This window comes from Antechinus flavipes, chromosome 4, assembly GCF_016432865.1.
Source record: "Antechinus flavipes isolate AdamAnt ecotype Samford, QLD, Australia chromosome 4, AdamAnt_v2, whole genome shotgun sequence".
Classification (NCBI taxonomy): Eukaryota; Metazoa; Chordata; class Mammalia; order Dasyuromorphia; family Dasyuridae; genus Antechinus; species Antechinus flavipes.
Window position 1 is genome coordinate 343,584,718 of NC_067401.1, and position 21,523 is coordinate 343,606,240.

The 21,523-nt window shown below is 34.0% G+C and overlaps 1 protein-coding gene across 4 annotated transcripts in view; it reads right to left on the minus strand.

The window, feature by feature from the left end:
* Positions 1–21,523, minus strand: part of IPCEF1 (interaction protein for cytohesin exchange factors 1) — a 120,195-nt gene that overhangs the window by 11,959 nt on the left and 86,713 nt on the right. For all 4 annotated transcript variants that reach the window (XR_007953656.1, XM_051997976.1, XM_051997977.1 and 1 more), the window contains one exon: positions 16,934–17,294. Coding sequence is in view for 3 of the 4 variants with exons in the window: in XM_051997976.1 (XP_051853936.1) it covers positions 16,934–17,294 (361 nt within the window). In the remaining variant the exon portion in view is untranslated. The remainder of the gene's footprint in view (positions 1–16,933; positions 17,295–21,523) is intronic.

Here is a 21,523-nt window from a genome sequence, read left to right on the forward strand (position 1 = left end):
GATCCCTTAATTGCCAAATCTAATACCCTTTTCTCTAACCTCATCTTTCCAGAGCTCTCTCTCTGCAATCCCTGACATCGTTAATCACCCTCTCTTCCTATAAAATTTTTTTTCTCTAAGGTTTTGTAACAGTGCTCTCTCCTGGTTTTCTTTGTACCTGACCTCTCTTCCTTTTCCCAGGTCATGTCTACTAATCAACACATCTGTATAGGACTCCTTCATTTTTCTTCGATAATGTATCATTTTGCAATCTCATTAGTTCCTATTGATTCAGCTATCACTTCTATTTAGATGGTTCCCAGATCTCTATTTCTAGCTCTCCTCTCTCCTGAGCTTAAGTCCTATATCACCAACTACCTTTTGGACATCTTGAACTCGATATCCCATAGGCACCTCAAATTTAACATATCCAAAAGAGAACTAAAGTTTTCCTCCAAAACCCTCTTCCCAATTTTTCTTTTACTAGGCAACCACCCAGACTCACAATCTTATCATCCTTAACTCCTCATTTATACTTATTCCATATATCTAATGTGTAATTATTTCCACATCTCTTATATACATACCCTTCTCTTCCTTCACACAGACAATATCCAAATTCACACTCTACCCATCTCTCTCTCCTGTCTATTGCAATAACCTTCTAATTGGTATCCCTGTCTCAAGTTTCTTCCCACCTCAATCTATCTTCCACTTAACTTCCAAATACCATGAGATTATCACATCCCTTATTCTGAGCAATATACTTATTAATAAAGATTAATATTACATTAGTTTTTTTGTGATGATATGATCAAATTTACATGGAACATAAGGTACAATAAAATCCTCAGATCATGAACTGCTTATAGGAACATCTCTCTTATCATTGGCAATTGATTTTTCTTTGAAATCAAAATATACAACTACTCATTTCTCCTTATTAAATTTCCTTTTAATAGCTTCAGGCATTGTTTCTGACCCTCCAACAACTTTGGATTCAAGCTTATCATTTAGTTTATCAGCTATCTTTCACAGCTTCATGTTGTCTGTAAATCCACCAAACATATGTATCTATGTCTTAATTACTAGTAAAACTGTTTAATAGAATGAGACCAAGAATTCTAATTGGGACAATGCTCTTTCCTGATTTTCCTTGTACCTGTCTAACCTCTCTTCTTTGCTGGATCTTTTTCCAGATCATGACCACTAACCAATTGGTCTGTCCTGTGTTATTCTAATTCTAATTCTGACCACGTTCTTAATTGATCCTGATTGATTTAATACTCTTTGATTGAGAAATGTGCTATTAATATGTCTAAAATTTTTTAAAGCAACTATTGGCTTTTCAATATCACAGTATCAAAAATGCATTGTAAGTACAGGAAACATACTGTTATAACTAAAGACAATTAGTCAGTCAGTTACCACCTATTATTTTAAATGCTTTACTATGTGCCAGCCATTGTGATTTAACATGATACTTTATATCTGAAATTTTATATTTAGAATATTTACAATGGCAAGTGTTTAAGTCTTCACAAAACAGGAAAGTAAAAGTACTATAAAAGCTGGTACCATGCTAGACTTCACAAAACACAAAACAAATATAAAAGCAGATACACACCATACCAAAGAGCCTTCCCATTAATCATCAACAAGCATTTATTAAGTACCTACCATGTGCCACCCACTGTATTAAGCACTGAGCATGCATTAAAAAATGGGAAAGATACTATGCAAGTAAAGGCATAAATAAGACCCATGTAAGATAAATTGAAGATAACCTCAGAGGGAAGGCACTAATTTGAAAGAAGACCAGAATGGAAGGGAGTAACATATAAAAAGACTGGAATGGTAGGAGGAGACCAGAGACTTTAAATGACAAACAGATTTTGTATTTGTTTAAAGGCAGTAGGGAGCCACTGACACTGATGTAATTAATACAGAATGGCAACAGGGTAGTTGTTAGAAGTATACTTTAAGAAAATCATTTTGACAGCTAAGTAAAAAAGATGGAGTGAAAGGAGGGAAGAAATTTGAGGTAGGAGATCAACTGGCAGGCTACTGATATAGACCAAGCATGAGGTAATGAGGACCTGCATCAAATTGGGAACAGTATCAGAGGAGATAAAGGGGGCATTCAGCTAAAGGCAAAGAATAGGATTGTGGCTCTTAAGATGTTCACCAATAATCATACTTTTAGTGTATTCCTTCTATATTTCTTGCTTAAATCATAGGATCATTTAACTTAAATCTGGAACTACCTAATCCAAAACTCTTAATTTTTTAGAAGGAAAAAATGAGGCCCAGAAAACTCCAATGGCTCATACATACAACAAATAGTAACAAAACTTCAAAATCAGCTTTCTTTCTATTTCTGCACCATACTTCCACCATTTTTCCTGAATCATTTCAAAGTTTTTACTTTATTTTGCAGTGTTTTTTTTTTCATTTTACTTAATTAGGAATAAATACCTCATTGTATCCCATCATCTTAAAATGACCAAGACAATAAAACTGGCAGTATAATCAGTTCCTCTCCCTCCCATTTGAAATAGAAGTCATGTTAATTATTTCCACCTTGCTTTGCTTTCTAAAGCCAGATAAATGGATCATCTGAAATTCAAGTGTTTCAATTGCAATTGCTACCCTTCCTCATCAAGTCCATATTCTTACATGATAATACAGAGCTGATTTCCATGGACACAGAAGACACTTTATAGTCAAAATATCATTTATTTTCATAGGCACTTTGTGAAGCAGGTTAAAGGACTCACATTTTATGGATGGAAAAATGAAAGCATGGGCAATTATTTTCCTATGATAGAAAAAATCTCAATCACTCTGTCCTCAGAAATCTAGCATGACAGATGAGGGATTTCAAATTAGAAATACATGTCTGCTTTCAATTTAGACCATACTTTTACCCTGATCTCACCAATGGGGGTACTTTCTTTAGTGATGTTTTCCTATCCCAAGTAACTCATAGGATCATAGCTTTGGAACTAAAGTGATTTTAGAATTCAAATACTTTGTTTTACCAGTGAAGAAAGTGAGACTTAGAGAACTTAAGTGAAAGCTTTTATACATGTCTTCTCATAAAACAACCATGGACAGTACCCACAACATGCCGAGGGCTTTTCACAAATATATATAAATATGCATTTATATATAAATAGAGTGCTCTATCAATGTCTGATAAATCTGCTTCAGATGTCCAGAAAATATAATGACAAGATTTGACAACAGATTGAATATGTTAGGTGAATGATGATATGGGGCTGGAAAAAAAAAAAAACAAACAGAAGTTTCAAACCTGGGTTTCTGGGTGCCCTTGATGATAACAGAGAATTGTGAAAAATGGGTGAGTTTGTGGGCAGGAGATAATAGTTCTGTTTTAGACATGGTGAGTTTCAAATAGCTAAAGGATATCCAATCTGAGATAGCTACTAAGTAGCCAGTGATGTAAATATCACTGGAGATCAAGAGAAAAAATAGGGCTGGATACATAGATCGAGAAATCATAGAGATGATCATTAAACTAAGAGGAAATGTTAAGATCATCAAAGAAGAGTGTAGGAAAAACAGAAAATAGAGTTCAATATAGAGATCTCTTTCCTCTTTTACCCACTTCTATTATCTTTTAAACATTCTCTCCTTTCTTTCTTCTCTTAATTCTTTTCTTTGTTCCACTTATCTTTGTACTTGAATATTTGCTTCCTTCTTCCTACTTTACAATTAAATTCTTTAAAGACTCTCTAAGATCTTGCTTGTCGCTGTTTACCTGAAAGTTATAGAGAATTTTTCTCACTGCTCTACATATTGAAGTACTAAATAATTTATGTACCTAAGGGAAGAAGAAGAAATAAAAACTGTCTTTTAGGGATATCTCAACCTCCAGAGGCTAAAAGGGATATTAAAATCTGATTTTAGTCTATTCCTCTATTCTCAAGTGGGACTAGGATTTTAGACTTTAGACCCTACAGGAGGGAAAATGCTAAAATCTCTCTGGGCTTTAATTTTCTATTTTGTAAAACAGTGATCATAATACTTGCACTGCCAACTTCATGGGATTGTTTTAAGGAACAAATAAGATAACATATGCAAAGTATTAACCCTAAAGAGCCATATAAGTGTCGATTATCCCTTATAATGATAATAATAATGGTAAATGTCAAAGTTGAAGGCTAAAATATACTGATTTTTATGTTCTTTGAATATCATCAGTAATAATGACCAAAAAAAAAAAAAAAAAACAATTCTGGCATATAGTTGGCAGTCATTCGTTGCCAAGTTCATGTTAGTTTAATAACCCATGTGAAGGTGCTGCTCATTCCTCTTCCTCCTACATGTTCCAAGCTATTGTCTTTCTCTGACAAGCAACGAAATACTAATAGACCCTACATTTGGCTGTCGTAAATACTGCATAGAGATGATCTCTTAACTTTGCCTCCCCCACTATCTTATTTTTGGCTAAGTCTTCCCTTGTGCTCACTGGAATGGGGTTGTTTGTTTTCCGATTTGAATATAAATGTTGCCTTTGGGAGACAGGAGGGGAATTCATCTGCCATTTTTCACTTCACAATTCAAAGGAAGCCCTTTTGAGATTGTAGAAGTTTAATGGTGTCCCATGGAAGATAATTATAGTCCCCAAAGAACAAAAGAAACTTGGAAAGAGTTAGCAAGAAAGAGAAAATCGGATTTACTGTATGATATACAAAACTGCCACCATAGGAAAAAAAGGAAATGAAAAGGTACTGGAGATTCTGGTCAATTGTATATCAAAAAATTTAAAAATAAAGATTCATGCAAATGGCCTTCATAGACAGAAATCACTTTAGATATCTTCTTTAATTAGGTCTTTTAGTACTTATAGATAGAAGCCACTAAATTGAAAAGAGGCAGCATGCAATCATGAAAAGAATTCTAAAGATGGAATTGGTAAAGAACTAAGTTTGTATCCTGGTCTATCACTTAATGTGATTATAAAATTTTGCATTATCTACCTCAAAGGATGGTTGTGAAGAAAACACGCATACGGTGATAATTATTGAGAGTTATCGGGTATTGTTTTTAATTCATACCAGTGTTTTCATCAATGTGATGTTTCATCAACCACAGGAGTTTGTGCTCTTTGGGTATCATTCTCTGAAATCCAGGGTCACATATACATAATGACGAAGGGCTGGAGGAAAACTTTTGTGAAAGGTGATGGTATTGTTAACATTATTAAATGATTAATAATGTTAACATTATTAAGGTGATGTTTGACAACATCAACTTTTGATGTTGCCAAAAGTTACATGTATTTGAATCTAAACTTATAAAGAAAAAATTTCAATTTCTGCTTTAAAATGTTACTAAGTAATTTAAACATAAAGCCAATTCTTAGTTGGTTATATCATCAAACATATGGGCCTTGTTATTGTTCCTACTGACTGTTCCTGTCTTCCTCTCCACTCCAATCCTCAACTATCAGTGTTATTCCTAACTTGTTGGACTACCCCTTCATTGAATAAACTCCAGTGGCCTACTCTTACCCTCAAGATAAAATACAGAATTGTCTGTTTGGCTTTTAAAGACCAAGTTTGGCCCCTTTGTTACCTTTCCAGTATTCTTAAACTCTATCCACTTCTCCATGTACTCTACGATTCAACTTCACTAATGATAGCACTTCATCTCTTGCTGCCATATATGTTTCACTAATTTTTCCCATGTCTGGAATGTTATCCCTTTTCAGTTTCAACTTCTAGCTTCTCTGGTCTCCTAGACTAAGTTCAAATTCTACCTTTCGGAATTTTCTAGGTCCCTTTCCCTATTCCTTCTGAAATTATCTTCCACTTATGTTGTACATATATTCTACATACATATTGGTTTATATTTCATCTCCCTCATTAGAATGTGAGCTTCCTGAGAGAGCAATAACTGTTTTTCCTTTTCTTCGCATCCCAGTTCTTAACACAGTGACTGGCATTTTTATGTGTTCAATCATTTTGCAATCATGTTCAAGTATCTGTGACTCCATTTGGAGTCTTCTTGGCTAAGACTGGGCTGGTTTGTCATTTCCTTCTCCAGAACATTTGATAGATGAGAAAACTGAGGCACATAGGATTACATGACTCATACAGGGTTGCCCAGCCAGTAAGTATCTAAGGTAAGATTTGAACTCATAAAGATGAGTCTTCGTGACTCCAGGTCTAGTACTCTATATACTATACCATTTACCTACCCTGACACATAATAAGCATTTAATAAGTATTTGCTTACTGAGTGAATAATTAATATATTTTCCCCTTTTCTTTACTTGCATTTTTAAAACTATTCAAATATCAAAATCATCTCATCTGTTTCAAAGATACTGAGTAAATACTGGGCTACTAAAAACTGAAACAAATATCTGAGTTTAATATCTTAAGATTCAAAAGATTTTTTTTCTGTCACTGTAGTCAGACTCAGTAAAAATAACTTCAGGTTAAGTTATTAGTAATGGTGTTACTATGGTCAACATTTATACAACAACTTTTTTTTTCCACTCCTTCACTTTGGGGCAGGTAGATGGGGCAGTGAATAGATTTCTAGGTCTGGATTCAGAAATTCTTGATTTTAAATATGCTTTCAGACATGTATTAGTTGTATGACTGTTGGTAAGTTACCTAACCCATTTTGCCTCAGTTTCCTCATAGGTAAAATCAACTGGAAAAGGCAATGGCAAATCGCTCTAGTGTCTTTGCCAAGACCCCAAATAAGGTCACAGAGAGTTGGACATGATAGACTGAACTATAAGAAATATGAAATTATCATTTTAAAAAATATTTAGATATACATTTCAAGATAACTGGTTTTCTTTGTAATAGCATGCATTATATTTAGTGCATCTTAAAATTTTATTCTGAGAAGGGATGCATAGATTTCACAGATTGTTATAAGAGTCTATTTCACAAAAAAATTAATTAATCCCTGCTTTAATGAGTAGATGAGGGGATGAATTTTCCTAGCACTTTGTTTATATCCATAAAAATAAATCCTGAAGTAAAGACTTATATTTTAGACCTTCACTTTAAGATACTATTTTTTTTTGTAATTTTCATTAGTCTTAACTATCTTTCTAGATTGTAAACATCTTAATAATATTTTTTTAATTTTGTTTCTATCCCTCCCAAATTCCTTCTACCCACTCTTAATTATTAGAACAATGCCTGGCTCATAATATGTCTTTTTACATAAAGTAATTGAGATAGGTGGATAGAAGGAAAGAGAAGGAGGAAAAGATATTTTAAATTTTTAAAGGAATTGCTGATGTGTAGAAATTTTGTAAATGTTTTCCTCTATCAACAGCATTCTATATCACTAAAACATCTTATATTTTCTAGGAAGGTTAAGAATTTCTAGAAAACAACATGGTTGCTAGTCTTTCTTGACAGAAATTTTAACAACCTTTTGACAACTTTTGGTCAAAGGAAATGAATTCAAAATCTAGCGTCATTATTTTTACTCCACAGCCCCCAAAAAGAAAAAATATATACAACAAAAAACAACATATGCATCACCACCAACAAAAAAACATATATAAACATTTTCTTTGTCAAGAATCTATTCTATCAATTATTCACAAAATATATACTGTCAAATCTAAATGTTATTTCCATTAGACAAAACAGAATAAATAATGTGATAAATAATATAGCCAATACTTTCCCATTTTACCTAAAGATAAATAATATTAATCACGGAAAAAAATTATCTAGTCTAATTTCTTTGTTTTACAGATAAGTAAACAGAATACATAGAGGCTCAATAACTCAATGAAAGAGATCCATTCCAATTCCAGTGCCCTTCCCATTACACATGACCTTTAAATAAAAGATTCACCTTAAAACTAGGAGATCCCTCCCTCAACAAGAGACTACTGTTAGTATTTGTATTTGCTCAGGGAGACACTAGTATTGCAATAATGAGTTAAGACCCAACTGATATGAAATATAAAAGTCAAATTAAAGGTTCTCATAAAACACACTATCACCACACATATGGTGAAAACTATAGAATATTCTAAGACATAATCACATAACTGACATTTTCTAACAATCTGCCTAGTGGCAACATAAAGCAAGGTGTAAAACAGAAGGGGATGTGCACATCTAGGGAGTTCAGCATTAAATGGAAGATGCCTCTTGCAGAGAAAAAAAAAATTCCTATTGGTGGATGGCTTCTCCAAATGATTTTTGTTCAAAAACAATCTTATTTACAACAATCTTGGGCTCAAAAACACTTTAATGAAATCTACAATGATTCAAAACATATAGTCCAACATATAACAGCTAGTTAATATGAACAAGTCGTCAAATTGGTCCATTGGTGTTGCAGATGTTGAATGAATTGTTATGAATTTCAAATAATAAAAAAGCAACTAGGGATCAAATGAGTCTATGGAGAGACTTATATAAAACTTAACTAAGCCAAGCCATCAGCAGAATCAGAATGTTTATATGATATGTAACTATGCCAAATCATCAACAGAATCAGAATAAAGATAATTCAAAAAGTGATGAAAAGAAGCATGAAAGTTCTAAGTAGGCTAGAGCAATTGGGACTCAGATTGAAATAGAGACTAATAAGCTACCATAAGGATGACTGTGGGCTGTATATAAACTTAGAAAACCACATATTAACAGTATCTGTGGTTTTTTTTTTATATTTTATTAAATACTTCTCAATTACATTACATTTTGGTTCAGGGGTACACTAGGAATGTGGCAAGCAACAATATGATTAACATTTATGGGTTAGAGCATGACACCAAAAGTGAGATATATCTGAGAAGCTATACAAAATATTTATGAACTGAAAAGGAAGTGGGCAACCATGTCTGGTTCTAAATCTTATGATCCAAACTAACAACAAAAAGAGATAATGGGTGGTCATTCTAGGACTAGTGTTACAAAAAAGAAAGAAAAAAAGAAAAGAAAAGAAAAGAAAAGAAAAGAAAGGAAAAGAAAAAAAAGAAAAGAAAAGGAAGGAAGGAAGGAAAGAAGAAAAAAAGAAGAAGGAAGGAAGGAAAGAAAGAAAGAAGTCAAATACTTTTGCCATGTTGGGTTGATCCTTTATGGAGAATGTAAAGAATTGTTGTGTAAAATGTATGGTTCTGTCATTATTGTTATTTTGAATATTGGGGGGGGGGAGGGGAACCAAAGAAGAAATAGGACCAATACTTAAGGTGTAAAGGATGATAAAAACAGATGACAGAGAAAAGCCAAAACTAGGAAATTTTTAATTTATTTCTGTTTTCTCTTCTGAGGAAAATGAATTTTGGACTGAAGAGAACGCTTTTGTCTAATTATAAGTTGATACACAGATAAATTAGAGCTGTGATAAGTTCAAGTTCAAGGCCAAATTAAATTATTGCAAAGAGCACCTCAAAGAATTGATAGCTGTGACTTCTGAATTATATGTCTAGAATGCTCTCTCTTCTGACTTCCAACTTCTAGTTTGAAGGACTTAGTGGACTACAAATTTTAATATAAATCAACAATTTTTGATATGTCCCACCCTCCCAAAAAAGCTGACACTGCTCAGCTTGAGTGCATAACAGTAAACTTAAAGATCCCTAGATCATGGTACCTGAGAATCAGTTACAGGCACTAAGTAGACAGTAGAAAGAAGAAAAAATTTGGAAATCAGGTGAGATAATGAGTTATTGACGACTTTGAAGGTCTGTTAAAAAAATAGACTAAACTTGATATAACTAGTCCCTGACAGAAAAACTTTAAGCAAAGATAGGATTTCAGAGCCCAGCTTCTATTTAATATAAGAAAAAAATCTTGAAGTTATCTCAAATTGAAATGGGATAACTTAAGAGATAGCTGATTAATTATAGAAAGAGTATTATCTCAAAAAGAGATGTGAAGATCACTTCCATTCATTCATTCAATAAACATTTATTAAATCGGGAAGACCTGAGTTCAAACCTGGCCTCAAACACTTACTAGTTGTGTGATCCTGACCCTGAGCAAGTCATTTAACCCTGTTTGCCTGTTTCCTCAGTTGTAAAATGAGCTAGAGAAGGAAATGACAAACCATTCCAATAACTTTGCCTAGAAAATCTTAAATGGATATAGCAAAAATTTAAACATCACAATGAAAAATGACAACAATGGCAGCCCTGTTTATAGTGGCTAGAAACTGGAAAATGAATGGATGCCCATCAATTGGAGAATGGTTGGGTAAATTGTGGTATATGAATGTGATGGAATATTATTGTTCTGTAAGAAATGACCAACAGGATGAATACAGAGAGGATTGGCAAGATTTACATGAATTGATGTTAAGTGAAATGAGCAGAACCAGGAGATCATTATATACTTCAACAACGATACTGTATGTGGATGTATTCTGATGGTAGTGGATTTCTTCGGCAAAAAAATCTAACTCAGTTTCAATTGATCAAGGATGGGCAGAAGCAGCTACACCCAAAGAAAGAACACTGGGAAATGAATGTAAACTGTTTGCATTTTTGTTTTTCTTCCCGGGTTATTTTTACCGTCTGAATCCAATTCTTCCTATTAAACAAAAGAACTGTTCGGTTCTGCACACGTATATTGTATCTAGGATACACTGTGACATGTTTAACATATTTAGGACTGCTTGCCATCTAGGGGAGGTGATAAAGGGAAGGAGGAGAAAAGTCAGAGCACAAGTGAGTGCAAGGGATAATGTTGTAAAAAATTACCCAGGCATGGGTTCTGTCAATAAAAAGTTATAATTATTTTTTAAAATAAATTTAAAAAAAAAAAGAAAGAAAAATGACACCAACAATTTAACATGTACCAGGCATTGTGCCTCATAAGCACTGGTGATATACAAAGAGGCAAAAGTCAATCTTTGCCTTCAAGAAGTTTACAATCTAATAAGGGGAAGAGCATCATACAAACGAATATATACAAAGAAAACTATACATTGAATAAGTATAAAATAATTAATAAAGGAAATGTACTGGGATAAAAAAGGTTGGGAAAGGCTTCCTATAGAGGTGGAATTTTAGTTGCGACTTAAAGTAAGCCATGGTAGTTAGTAGTAGGAGTAGAGGATGAAGGGTATTCTAAGCAGCCTGGAGAACAGCCAAAAAGAAAACCCAGAGTTAATAAATGGAATTCATGAACTTGTTCATAGATAAGCCAGGAGACCAATGTCACTGAATTTCTGAAGAATACATGTTGGGGAATAAATATAAGAGGAATGGAAAGGTAGAAAAGAGTTATGAAGAGCTTTGAATGTCAAACAGAACATTTTGTATTTGAAACCACTGGAGTGTATTGAGTGACATGATCTTTACTTTGGGCTGCAGTGATGTGAAGGAGATTCTCAGACAGATATGGATTTGACTAAATTGTTTCTGATATTTTTTTTTTATATCTCTGGAATTTTGTGATTCTGTGACATAGTCAAGAATCACACAGCATGAGAAATGTGTGGAAGCATTGCTACTTTTATTTCCCAAGTCTAGGAAACAATGTTTATTCATCCATTCAATAATATACTTAACAAGAGAACGAACCAATATAAAAAAGGAAAGGGAGAATACCATAAACAGGATATTACAATTATAACATGGCATAATGGATATGGGTTAACCTTAATGTCAGGAAGGCTTAGTTAGAATCAAGTCTTCCCTGAGACATATTGGCTTATGTAACCATGTGATCACTTGACTTTTTAGCACCCTCAGGCAATTCCCTAAGAGACTACCAATCTACATTAGTGGGGGAAGTTTTCCTCACTGAGCATTCTTAAACCTATAAAATCTTCTGTCTGGACTGTCTAAAAAATTAGCATAATGTTCTGTTTTATGTTAATTTCCTTTTTGGGGGTACAAGTTCTAAATGGGGGAGAAAAGAGGGAGGAGAGAGGAGAAAGAGAGAGAAGGGGAGATAGGAAGAGGGAGAAACAAGAGGGAGACAGGATGAGAGGGAGAAAGGAAAGAGGGAGAGGAAGGTAGAGAGGAAGGGAGAGGGGAAGGAGAAAGGAAGGGGAAGGAAGAAGGAAGGGAAGGCAGGAAAGAGGGAGAAAGGGAAAAAAGGGAGAGGGGAGGGGGAGAATGCTCCTGTCTCCAGTCTAGTTGAGAAGCATACTCACACACACACACACACACACACACACACACACACACACACAAGCACACACTTCTCCCAACTAAACCAAACTTTCCATTAAGGGTTATGGGTGAATAAGATGATGTGTAGTTAATTTTGCTTAATTTTTTTTCTTCTTGTTATTTTTTATTCTTAAATAAAACGGATGGCTCTCTGAGTGGAGGAGAGATATATTTGGAAATAAAGCAGATATAAAAATGAAAGCTATCCAATTTTTTTTTTCTTTAAAAGGAAAAGCTACTAACTGGCACTTTGCGAAGTTATCCATGCTACAATAAAAAGAGATTTGGGAGTTAAAGATTTTTTTTTGGTATGTTTTTGTTTTTGTTTTTAATGTCTATCCTAGGCTAAATGTGCCCTTCTCTGAACAACCTTGAAAGTGAAGGTTAACTGTATTGAACTTGGGATAGTAATTTTTTTTTGTTCAATCTGGAGCCAAAGTCCTGACCAGGGACATATTGGTACTTCAGTGATTTATCTTGAACATTGAAACACTTCTCAATCATCGACATTTTAGGATTCTTCTTTACAGCAGTAAAATAGCAGGTCCAAAAATTATAAAAATAAAATGCTACCCTCTGACCTGACCTTTCCTTTTCCTCCTTCCCCAAGAAATGTAGATACAATTCTAAAAAAGCCAGGAGGCATACAATATGTAATTCGATTCCTCAACAGTAAGTGCTAAGTGCATATGACCAAATGATTGGGTTACAGTTTCCATAGTGACTACTTCACTTGGCTTAGCTATTTTGGGAATTCAACAAAAACCCATAGACAGCAGGGGAAAGAAAAAGAAAGGAAAGAAGAAGGGAGGGAGGGAGGGAGGAAAAGAGGGAAGAAGGGAGAGAGGGAGGAAAGGAGGGAAGAAGAGAGGAAGGGAGAGGGAAAGGAAGGAAGGAGGGAGGAAGAAAAAAGGGAAGAAAGAAGAGAGGGAGGAAAGGAAGAGTGAAGGGAGGGAGGGAAGGAGAGAGGGAGGGAGGGAGGGATAGGAGCAAGGAAGAGAGGGAAAGGAAGAAAGAAAAAGAGAGAGAGGAGGCAGAGAGGAGAAAGGGGGGAAGAGAGACTCAGAACATATGGCAACTGTCAGCAGCACAAAGGGAGAAATAGCTTTGTTTTTTCTCTCATTTTTCTCCATAGGAATGTCTTTTCTCCTAGCAGTTTAAATAAGCACACAGATATTACAAACTATGATGTTCTTCAAAGTTCCCTAAAACAAAATATTCCAGGATTTCCTTTTCCTTCTTTCAATAAGGGCTATTGATATATAGTCCACCATTTTCCTGTGAATTCTCCTGAAGTGACCTTGATGTAAGAACAAGAGCCTTCCCATGAGCTTTCTGCTGATCAGCACTTAAGACCAGCTGTCCTAAAGAACCCTTCCTCAAGCTACAATGCTATCTCATAGAAAACAATGCAAAGTTAGGTTTAAGCCTTTATCACATTTCATTCAGTAAAGTCTATAACCTTTTAGATTGGTTGAGACTTTTGAAAGTTAGCATTATCTTTCTAAGGATGTGTAAATGATTAAGTCAATTCTTTTCCTTAAAGATTATTTACTGGGGAAATTTTGTTGTTCAGTTGTTTCAGTCACGTCCAACATTTCATGATTCTATTGGGGGTTTCCTTGGCATGATATTACTATTATTAGTATAGTGTTGCTGTTTTTCAGTCCTGTCCGACCCTTCATGACCTCATTTGGAGTTTTCTTGGCAGAGATATTACAGCAGTTTGCCATTTCCTTCGCCAGTTCATTTTACAAATGAGGAATAAGACAAACAGGATTAAGCTCGTTGTCCTGGGTCACATAATTAGTAAGTGTCTGAGGCCAGATTTGAACTCAGAAAGATGAGTTTTCCTGACTCTGGGCCAAGCATTCATTCCTCAGTGTGCCAACTAGCTACCCTACTGTAAGAACTAGACTCAAAAATTTTTTTGACACACTCCAAGTAATTCTCCTTAAAATGATAAGTAGCATCTGTCTAAAACCATCAGCAATCATTGTATATAATGGGGATAACTTAGAAGCATTTTTAGTAAGATCAATAAGATCGAAACAAAGATGCCCATTATCACCATTATTCAGTATTGTACTAGAAATGTTAACTTTAGCAATAAAAGAAAAAGAAATTGAAGGAATGAGAGTAGGCAATGAGGAAACAACTGTTACTCTTTGCAAATGATATGGTGCTATACTTTAGAGAATCAACTAAAAAAATACCACTTGAAGCAATTAACAATTTGAGTGAAGTTGTAAGATATAAAATAAATTCATGTAAATCATCAGCGTTTTAAATATTACCAACAAAACCCAGCAGCAAGAAATGGAGAGAAAAATTACATTTAAAATAACTATAGACATTATAAGTTCTTAGGAGTCTATTTACCAAGACAAACCCAGGAACTTTATAAACATAGTTACTAAAACACTTTTCATTCAAATTAAGTCAATCTAAACAACTGGAAAAATATCACTTGCTCATAAGGAGGCCAAGCTAATACAATAATAATGATAATTCTACCTAAATTAATCTACTTATTCAGTGCCATACCAAACTGCAAAAAAGTTATTTTATAAAGCTAGAAAAAGTAATAACAAAATTCATCTGGCAGAATAAAAGGTCAAGAATATAGAGGGAATAAATGAAAAAAAATAGAAGAGAAAAAATAGACATGCCAGATCTAAAACTATATTATAAAGAAGCAGTCATCAAAACCATTTGGTACTGGCTAAGAAATAAAGTGGTGGATTAGTGAAAGAAGTTAGGTACATAAGATACAGTAGTCAATGACACACTCTAAATCCACAATTTTGTAATAATTTAATGACTAAATGAAATGCTTTGTTCCAACTAACAAACATCATGTAATCACTCAAAATATGTTCAATTGTGAAAAAGATCCTAAGGCCAAATATCCAATTAGCTATCTAATTCAAATCCAATTAGCAAATGTCATACAAATGTTATGTGGCAATCATTTTTTCTCTTTGGTCTTCAGTTTTCATATCTGTAAAATAAGTGGGTTAGACTAGACGACCTCTGAAAACTCTGTGTTCTAGATTGACGTTCCTCTAATCTATGAGATTTTTCTATGAGAACACCATTGTTTAGGTTAGGATACAATCCCCTATACTCCCAGTTTGGAGAAAGATTAATAGAACCTAGAAGCTCTTTTTAGCACTTTAACATTGCAGTAATTTGACCAGTGCCCCCTATTCAAAGGAGCCTTATTTAAGATCATACCACAGAAATCCAATTTCATTGTATTTGGAGTCTTGTGCTAACTAAATTTAATTGTCAGCTTAGAAAATGGAAAAACACATTAAGTCAAATGGGGAAAAGAATTTAGTGAATTTTAACACAGAAATTATTGCTACCTCAAAAATGAAGATTCGTGACTAGTGTAAGAGCTAATATTTTTATATATAATTTTACATATAACTATTTATGTATATATTTCTATATACACATACATATACAGGAAAAACAAACTCATATGCAAAATCAGAATAAATAATAAAAATGTATTATCCTTCATATATAAAGATATGTCTACTAATTTACTACTAGACTAGACTTTGAATTGAGAATGCAACAGTGCCAATGAATTTGGTGTAATCTATACTCAGTCTTCATATCTCCAATGCCCAGAACAAGGCCTGTCATATAGTATGTGCTTAATAAATGTTTGCTAATTGAGCGACTGAAATCCTTTGGAGCTTACAATTCTCATTTTCCTCTGTGTAACAGAAAATATATTTGTGAAACAACTATCTAAAAACATTAAGTGTATTGTGATCTCAAAATAAAGTGGAATTAAATAGCCTATGGAAGACTCAACTTATTTAAATGACCTTAGTTACTTTTTTTAAGGCTTAGCTAATTTCTCTATAAAATGAGGCAGTTAGAATAGATAATGCATTTCAAGGTATGCATCTTTTGATCTTATAACCTTATGGAAGGGAGGGAGGGAGAAAGGGAGGGAAAAGGAGGAAGAAGGGAGGAAGGGAGGAAAGGAAGGAGAAAAGGAGGAAGGAAGGAAAGGAAGGAGGAAAGAAGGAAGAGGAGGAAAGGAGGAAAGGAAGGAGGGAGGGAGAAAAAAAAGAAGGGATGGAGAAAAGGAAGGAGGAAGGGAGGGAGGAAGGGAAGAAGAGAAGAAGAGAAGGAAGCAGGGAGGCAGGGAGACAGAGAAGGCCAGATTGTAGAAATCATTCTCTAGAATTAGAGTTCATGTATTAAAAAGCATTTGTCAAATTAAACTAATTCGTCATCATACATTTTTAATCTAGAATCATAAAAATACTTGAAAGTTGTGAATTAAATATTGAATTTATCAAGTACACACTAAATTGGGGAAAAAAACAGGTTTGAACCAACTTAATAATCTTGTTATTCAGTCATAATAATCGTATTTTATAAAGTTTTTAATTAACACATATATCATCACATTTAAGTCAGATCCATAAGCATGTATTAGGCAGTACCACATGCCTGGCATTGGGATTGTTGTTTGTCCTTTGTTCTCAAAGATAACACCTTCTTCACTTTCCCCTACAGAGCCATCTGGGTGCAGGGGCAAGATATTTAAAAAGTTGATTGGAGGTGACCCTAGATGATTTAAATGAGAGACCCTGGCCTTTTTAAGCTAGGATCTTACAGTTTGACTGAGGCTGTACCCATTCAATGATAAAGGCTAAGTATAAATCTACAAAGAAAAAAGAATTTTTTAACATTAAAAAATGGGTGGGTGTGTACATACAGTATGCACCATGTATGTACATATGAGACAAATCTTTATGTAATTACCTCTATCTGATGTCTTGAGTCCTATAGTGTCATCAGGAACAGAAAGGTGATCTAAACTGCTGTTTAGCGAGGATGTCTCCTCACTTGACAAAGAGTTCAGAAATCCACTTTCCGATTTGGCAAGGCCATTTTCTGAGGCCTCTGGGAGGGCAGGTGAATGGATCTGAACCATTATGGATTGTCCCACATCTTCAGTGGTAGAGGAATTGTTGACTATATCGAGCCAAGACTGCCTTTCTGGGTAGGCTGCTTTAGATGTGGAAGAAGAATTGTTGGGTGATTTGACTGAACTCTCCAGGGAAGAAAAAGAACAGGATGGTTCATTCAATACAAGTGAAGATGAAGAGGCTTCCTGTGGACCCTATTGTTCACAAATAAGAAAAAAAAAAAATCAACTCATCAGCTAAAGAAAAATATCCAACACATGCTTTCTAAAAATAAATTATGTTATCTCTTTTTTATATCACCTACATTTCCTACTATAACTTTATTCCATTTTCTATGAGTATTACTCTTTAAAATAATAGAGGAAAAAATAGAAGGAAAAAAAAGACTATAAAATTTACCAGCATATCAAAAAAGTCTGATGATATATTCCATTTTCTACACTAATGATTCCTCATCCCTTCAAATAAGTAGGGAAAGCTGTGTTCAAGATCTCTTCTTTGGAGCTGAATGTGGGCATTATAATTTCATAGAATACAGTTTAGATTGTTTTCTAATATGTACTTGTAATGGGCATTTCCCTTTGCGTTACAAAAGTCTAATTATATGATTCTGAATGTCACTCAAACTCTAGGCTGCCTCAGTTTCTATAACTTTATAGTTATATTATCTTCTACATATCTGAAATGAAAATAATAGTAGTACCAGCTTCCCAAAATTGCTGTGAGGATCAAATAAGATATCTGTAAAGACTTTACAAATGTTAAAAGCACTATATAAAATGCTAGCTATTGCTGCTGCTACTTTGTACAGTAGAAAGAAAATTTAACTTAGTAATCAGAAAAGGCATGGGTTTTTATCCTTACTCTGACATTTACTAATTGGTTGACCTCAGGTAATTAATGTAACCTCCTACAGTTTTAGTGTCCTCTTATATAAAATGAAGATAATAAAACTTCCAGGCCCTACTTTACATAATTATTTCAAGTAAAAAGTTTCAAGTAATAAACTTTATGGGACTATAGATATGGGTTGTTATTACTATAAACATAATGACAGAGAATAATTGTGATTTTTTTGTCTTATTAATATCAGTAAACTAGGTCTGTATATTGCTTTTTTCCCAAATAATTTTGGATACCTTATAACACATTCTCCTAAAAGCTGAAGAGCTCCATCATCTTCCCTATTAATTGTTGATGTCATTCATCTTTGATGATTTTTTCTTTAATTTTTTGTATTATTTGGAGCATTTCTCAAACAAAATGAGTTTGTCTCCATCATTTAATATGCATATATTGGGAAATTTTACAGAGAAATATGAAAAGGAAGGAAATAGCAAAGACTGGAGCTAAATAGGAATAAGTGGTCAGTGATAAAGTTGGTCAGAGCAATATGAACCTTCTATCTTTACAGAATGTCTTTCAACAACAATAACTAACATTTACATAGTTTTTTAAGGTTTACAAAGCTATTTATCAATATTGCCTCATAAAGAAAGTAGTTCCCATTGAGATTAACTAGCAGTAATGAAGAAGTTATTAAGTCACAACTAGGTAGTGCAGTAGATAGAATGTCAGATCTGGAGTCAGGAAGATTCATCTTCCTGAGTTCAAATCCATTCACAAACACTTACTAGCTGTGTGATGCTGGGCAAGTCACTTAACCCTGTTTGCTTCAGTTTCTCATCTGTAAAATGAGCTAGAAAAGAAAATGGCAAACCACTTTAGTATCTTTGCCAAAAACAAACAAACAAACAAACAAAAAAAAAAAACCCCAAATGGTGTCAAGACATATTTGATTGGACACAATCAAATTATTAACTGCTTGTTTCCTCTTAAAAAGATAGGGGACTTTAAATATATCCTAACAGTGACTAGTCTTCCTCTAAAATGGAGTGGGCTTGGTGTAGTGAAAAACAAGTGTTTCTGAAATCAGAGGACCTAGGTTCAAATCTCAATTCTGATATTTCCTATCTAGATATGCTTAAACAAGTCAATTAATTTCCTTGGTCCTTAACATCTACCTCTATAAAATAAAGGAAGTTAGACTGATTGCCCACTGAGGACTCTCCCAGCTCTAGCTATATCTATGATCCCTCAGTTTCCAAAACAATTCTAGGCTGAATATCAGATAATTTAGTATAATCCTAATGTAATACATATTGGCTAAATGGTACATCAAAAAATTTAAAAGGTTCTTAACTTGGGATATGTGAACTTTTTTAAATTACTTGATAACTACAAAAAAATAAAAAATAATATGTTGTTATAATTATGTAACATAATCAATATTCTCTTAACTTATATAATGTCCTATTACAATTATAATAATTAGCATTCATATGGCCTATGTACAAGTACTACACTAAATACTTTAGAAATATTTCATTTATTCTTCACAACATGAGGTAGGTACTAATATTATTCCCATTTTTCAAATGAGCAAGCTGAGGCAAACAGAAGTTAAGGCAAATAGGGTCACAGAGCTAGTAAGTGTCTGGAGTTGGATTTGAACTCAGGTCTTCCTGACTCTAGGCCCAGTGCTCTCTCCACCGTGCTATCCAGCAGCTTCTATTTTGAAATTATATTTGAATGAGATTGACTTCTTTTGTAATCCTATGTACTTTCTTTTATGCATTCAATAACATTTTTTTCTGAGAATGAGTCCATGGGCTTTACTTCATCATACTTTCAAAGTAGTCCATGACTGAAAAGTTTTTAAGATCTTAGGAGCATTTGGTTAGGAACTTAAATTGATTCATCTTCCTCAAAAAAAAAAATTGTGTAGATAGGAAAAAATACATCTCTGCATACCTTAGTGGGAGAAGAAGTATATCAGTTTTCTGTAAGTCAGGACACTTTAGCACTAAAGAGAAATAATTTGCTAAATGATACCACAATGATATGCAGGAGTTATTTCATACTAAGTGGAATGCCCAAATAACACTCCAATAAAAGCTTATCCATTGGCAGGATCTAGAAAAACTAATATCAGCAAATATTAAATTATACTTCTGTCTAGCTCAATCCAATGTCATGTCCTGTTGCAAGTTATTTTTGTAGCATACTGTGGCTACATGTTCTACTTCCTATTCTAAATAGAGATCAGGAAAAAAGCTTTTCCTTTGGTTCCTACTGATGCTTTTCTCATGTGATGAAAGTAAAGTTTGTTAAGGTTTCAGATTTAAGTACATTAATAATACCTAGCATTTATATAAAGTTTGCAAAGAATTCTATAATGGTGATCTCATTTGGTCCTCATAACAACCCTGGGAGACAGATGCTATTATTATCATCACCATTCTACAGATGAGGAAGCTGACAGAAAGAGGTAGGGTGACTAGGTCCATCAGGGTCACATAGCCAGAAAGTAGCCAAATCCATGTTTGAGATCAACTCTTACTACAATGCTCCAGCTCTACCCACTTATTACCTATGTAAACACAATCTCTTTAGGTCTTGGTTTCTTTATCTGTAAACTGAAAGGATTGGACTAGATGACCCCTAAGATTCCTTCCAGCTCAAAAGTATGGTATAAGTACTTTGTTGTTGATGTCATTATACAAAGACTTAATCTCTTTGAAAATCACTCTCTTCCCTGTTAAATGGAAATTAATAGTTTTTGTATTGCCTGCTTCATAGGACTATGGTGAGGATCAGACTAGTTATGCTTTATGGTATTGGATAGGTATAATTTAATATTATTGATTGCACATCTACAAAATGTTAGCAATGTTAACACTCAATGTATTTTAAGATTTGTGGGACTATTTGCATGTTGATACAAAGAGAAATGGGAGGGAGAAAGGGAGGAAAGGAGAAAAGGAGGAAAGGAGAGAAGAAGGTAAAAAGGGAGGGAGGAAGGGAAAAAGGGAAGAAGGGAGAAAAAAGGGAAGGAGAAGGAAAGGAGGAAGGAAGGAAAGGAAGGAAGGAAATGGGGGGAGTGGGGGTGAGAGAGGAGAAGGGAGTAGGGGGAGAAGAGATTAGGGGAAGGAAGGGATGGAAGGAGCCAGGGCCAAGAAGAATAACAGATGAAGCAAATAAAGGTAGTGGGGGTCTAGAAAGAAAGAATGCAAATAGGAGGAAAATAAGAGACTAACTTTGTCTGCCAAGGATAAATACCTATTTCATGTAAATCTATTATAAAAGCAACAGAGAAACATTTACAAAATACAAATTAAATTGGAGCTTAAAGTTTTATAGCTACCAGGTGCCCAGATAGCTTTTAGCCAAATGTTCTTTCCCCAGAAAGCATTCAATATGATTTATTCATTCAAAGCATCATAAACATTTCAGTGAAAAATTTATAAATTACAAGAGAATCTGACTCATCAGAAAAGAGACTAGACATCTGGATTCCTTATGGAATAATGCCTTCATCAAGGGTCAATGATGCATCATCTCCCACTCACTGAACCGTTAC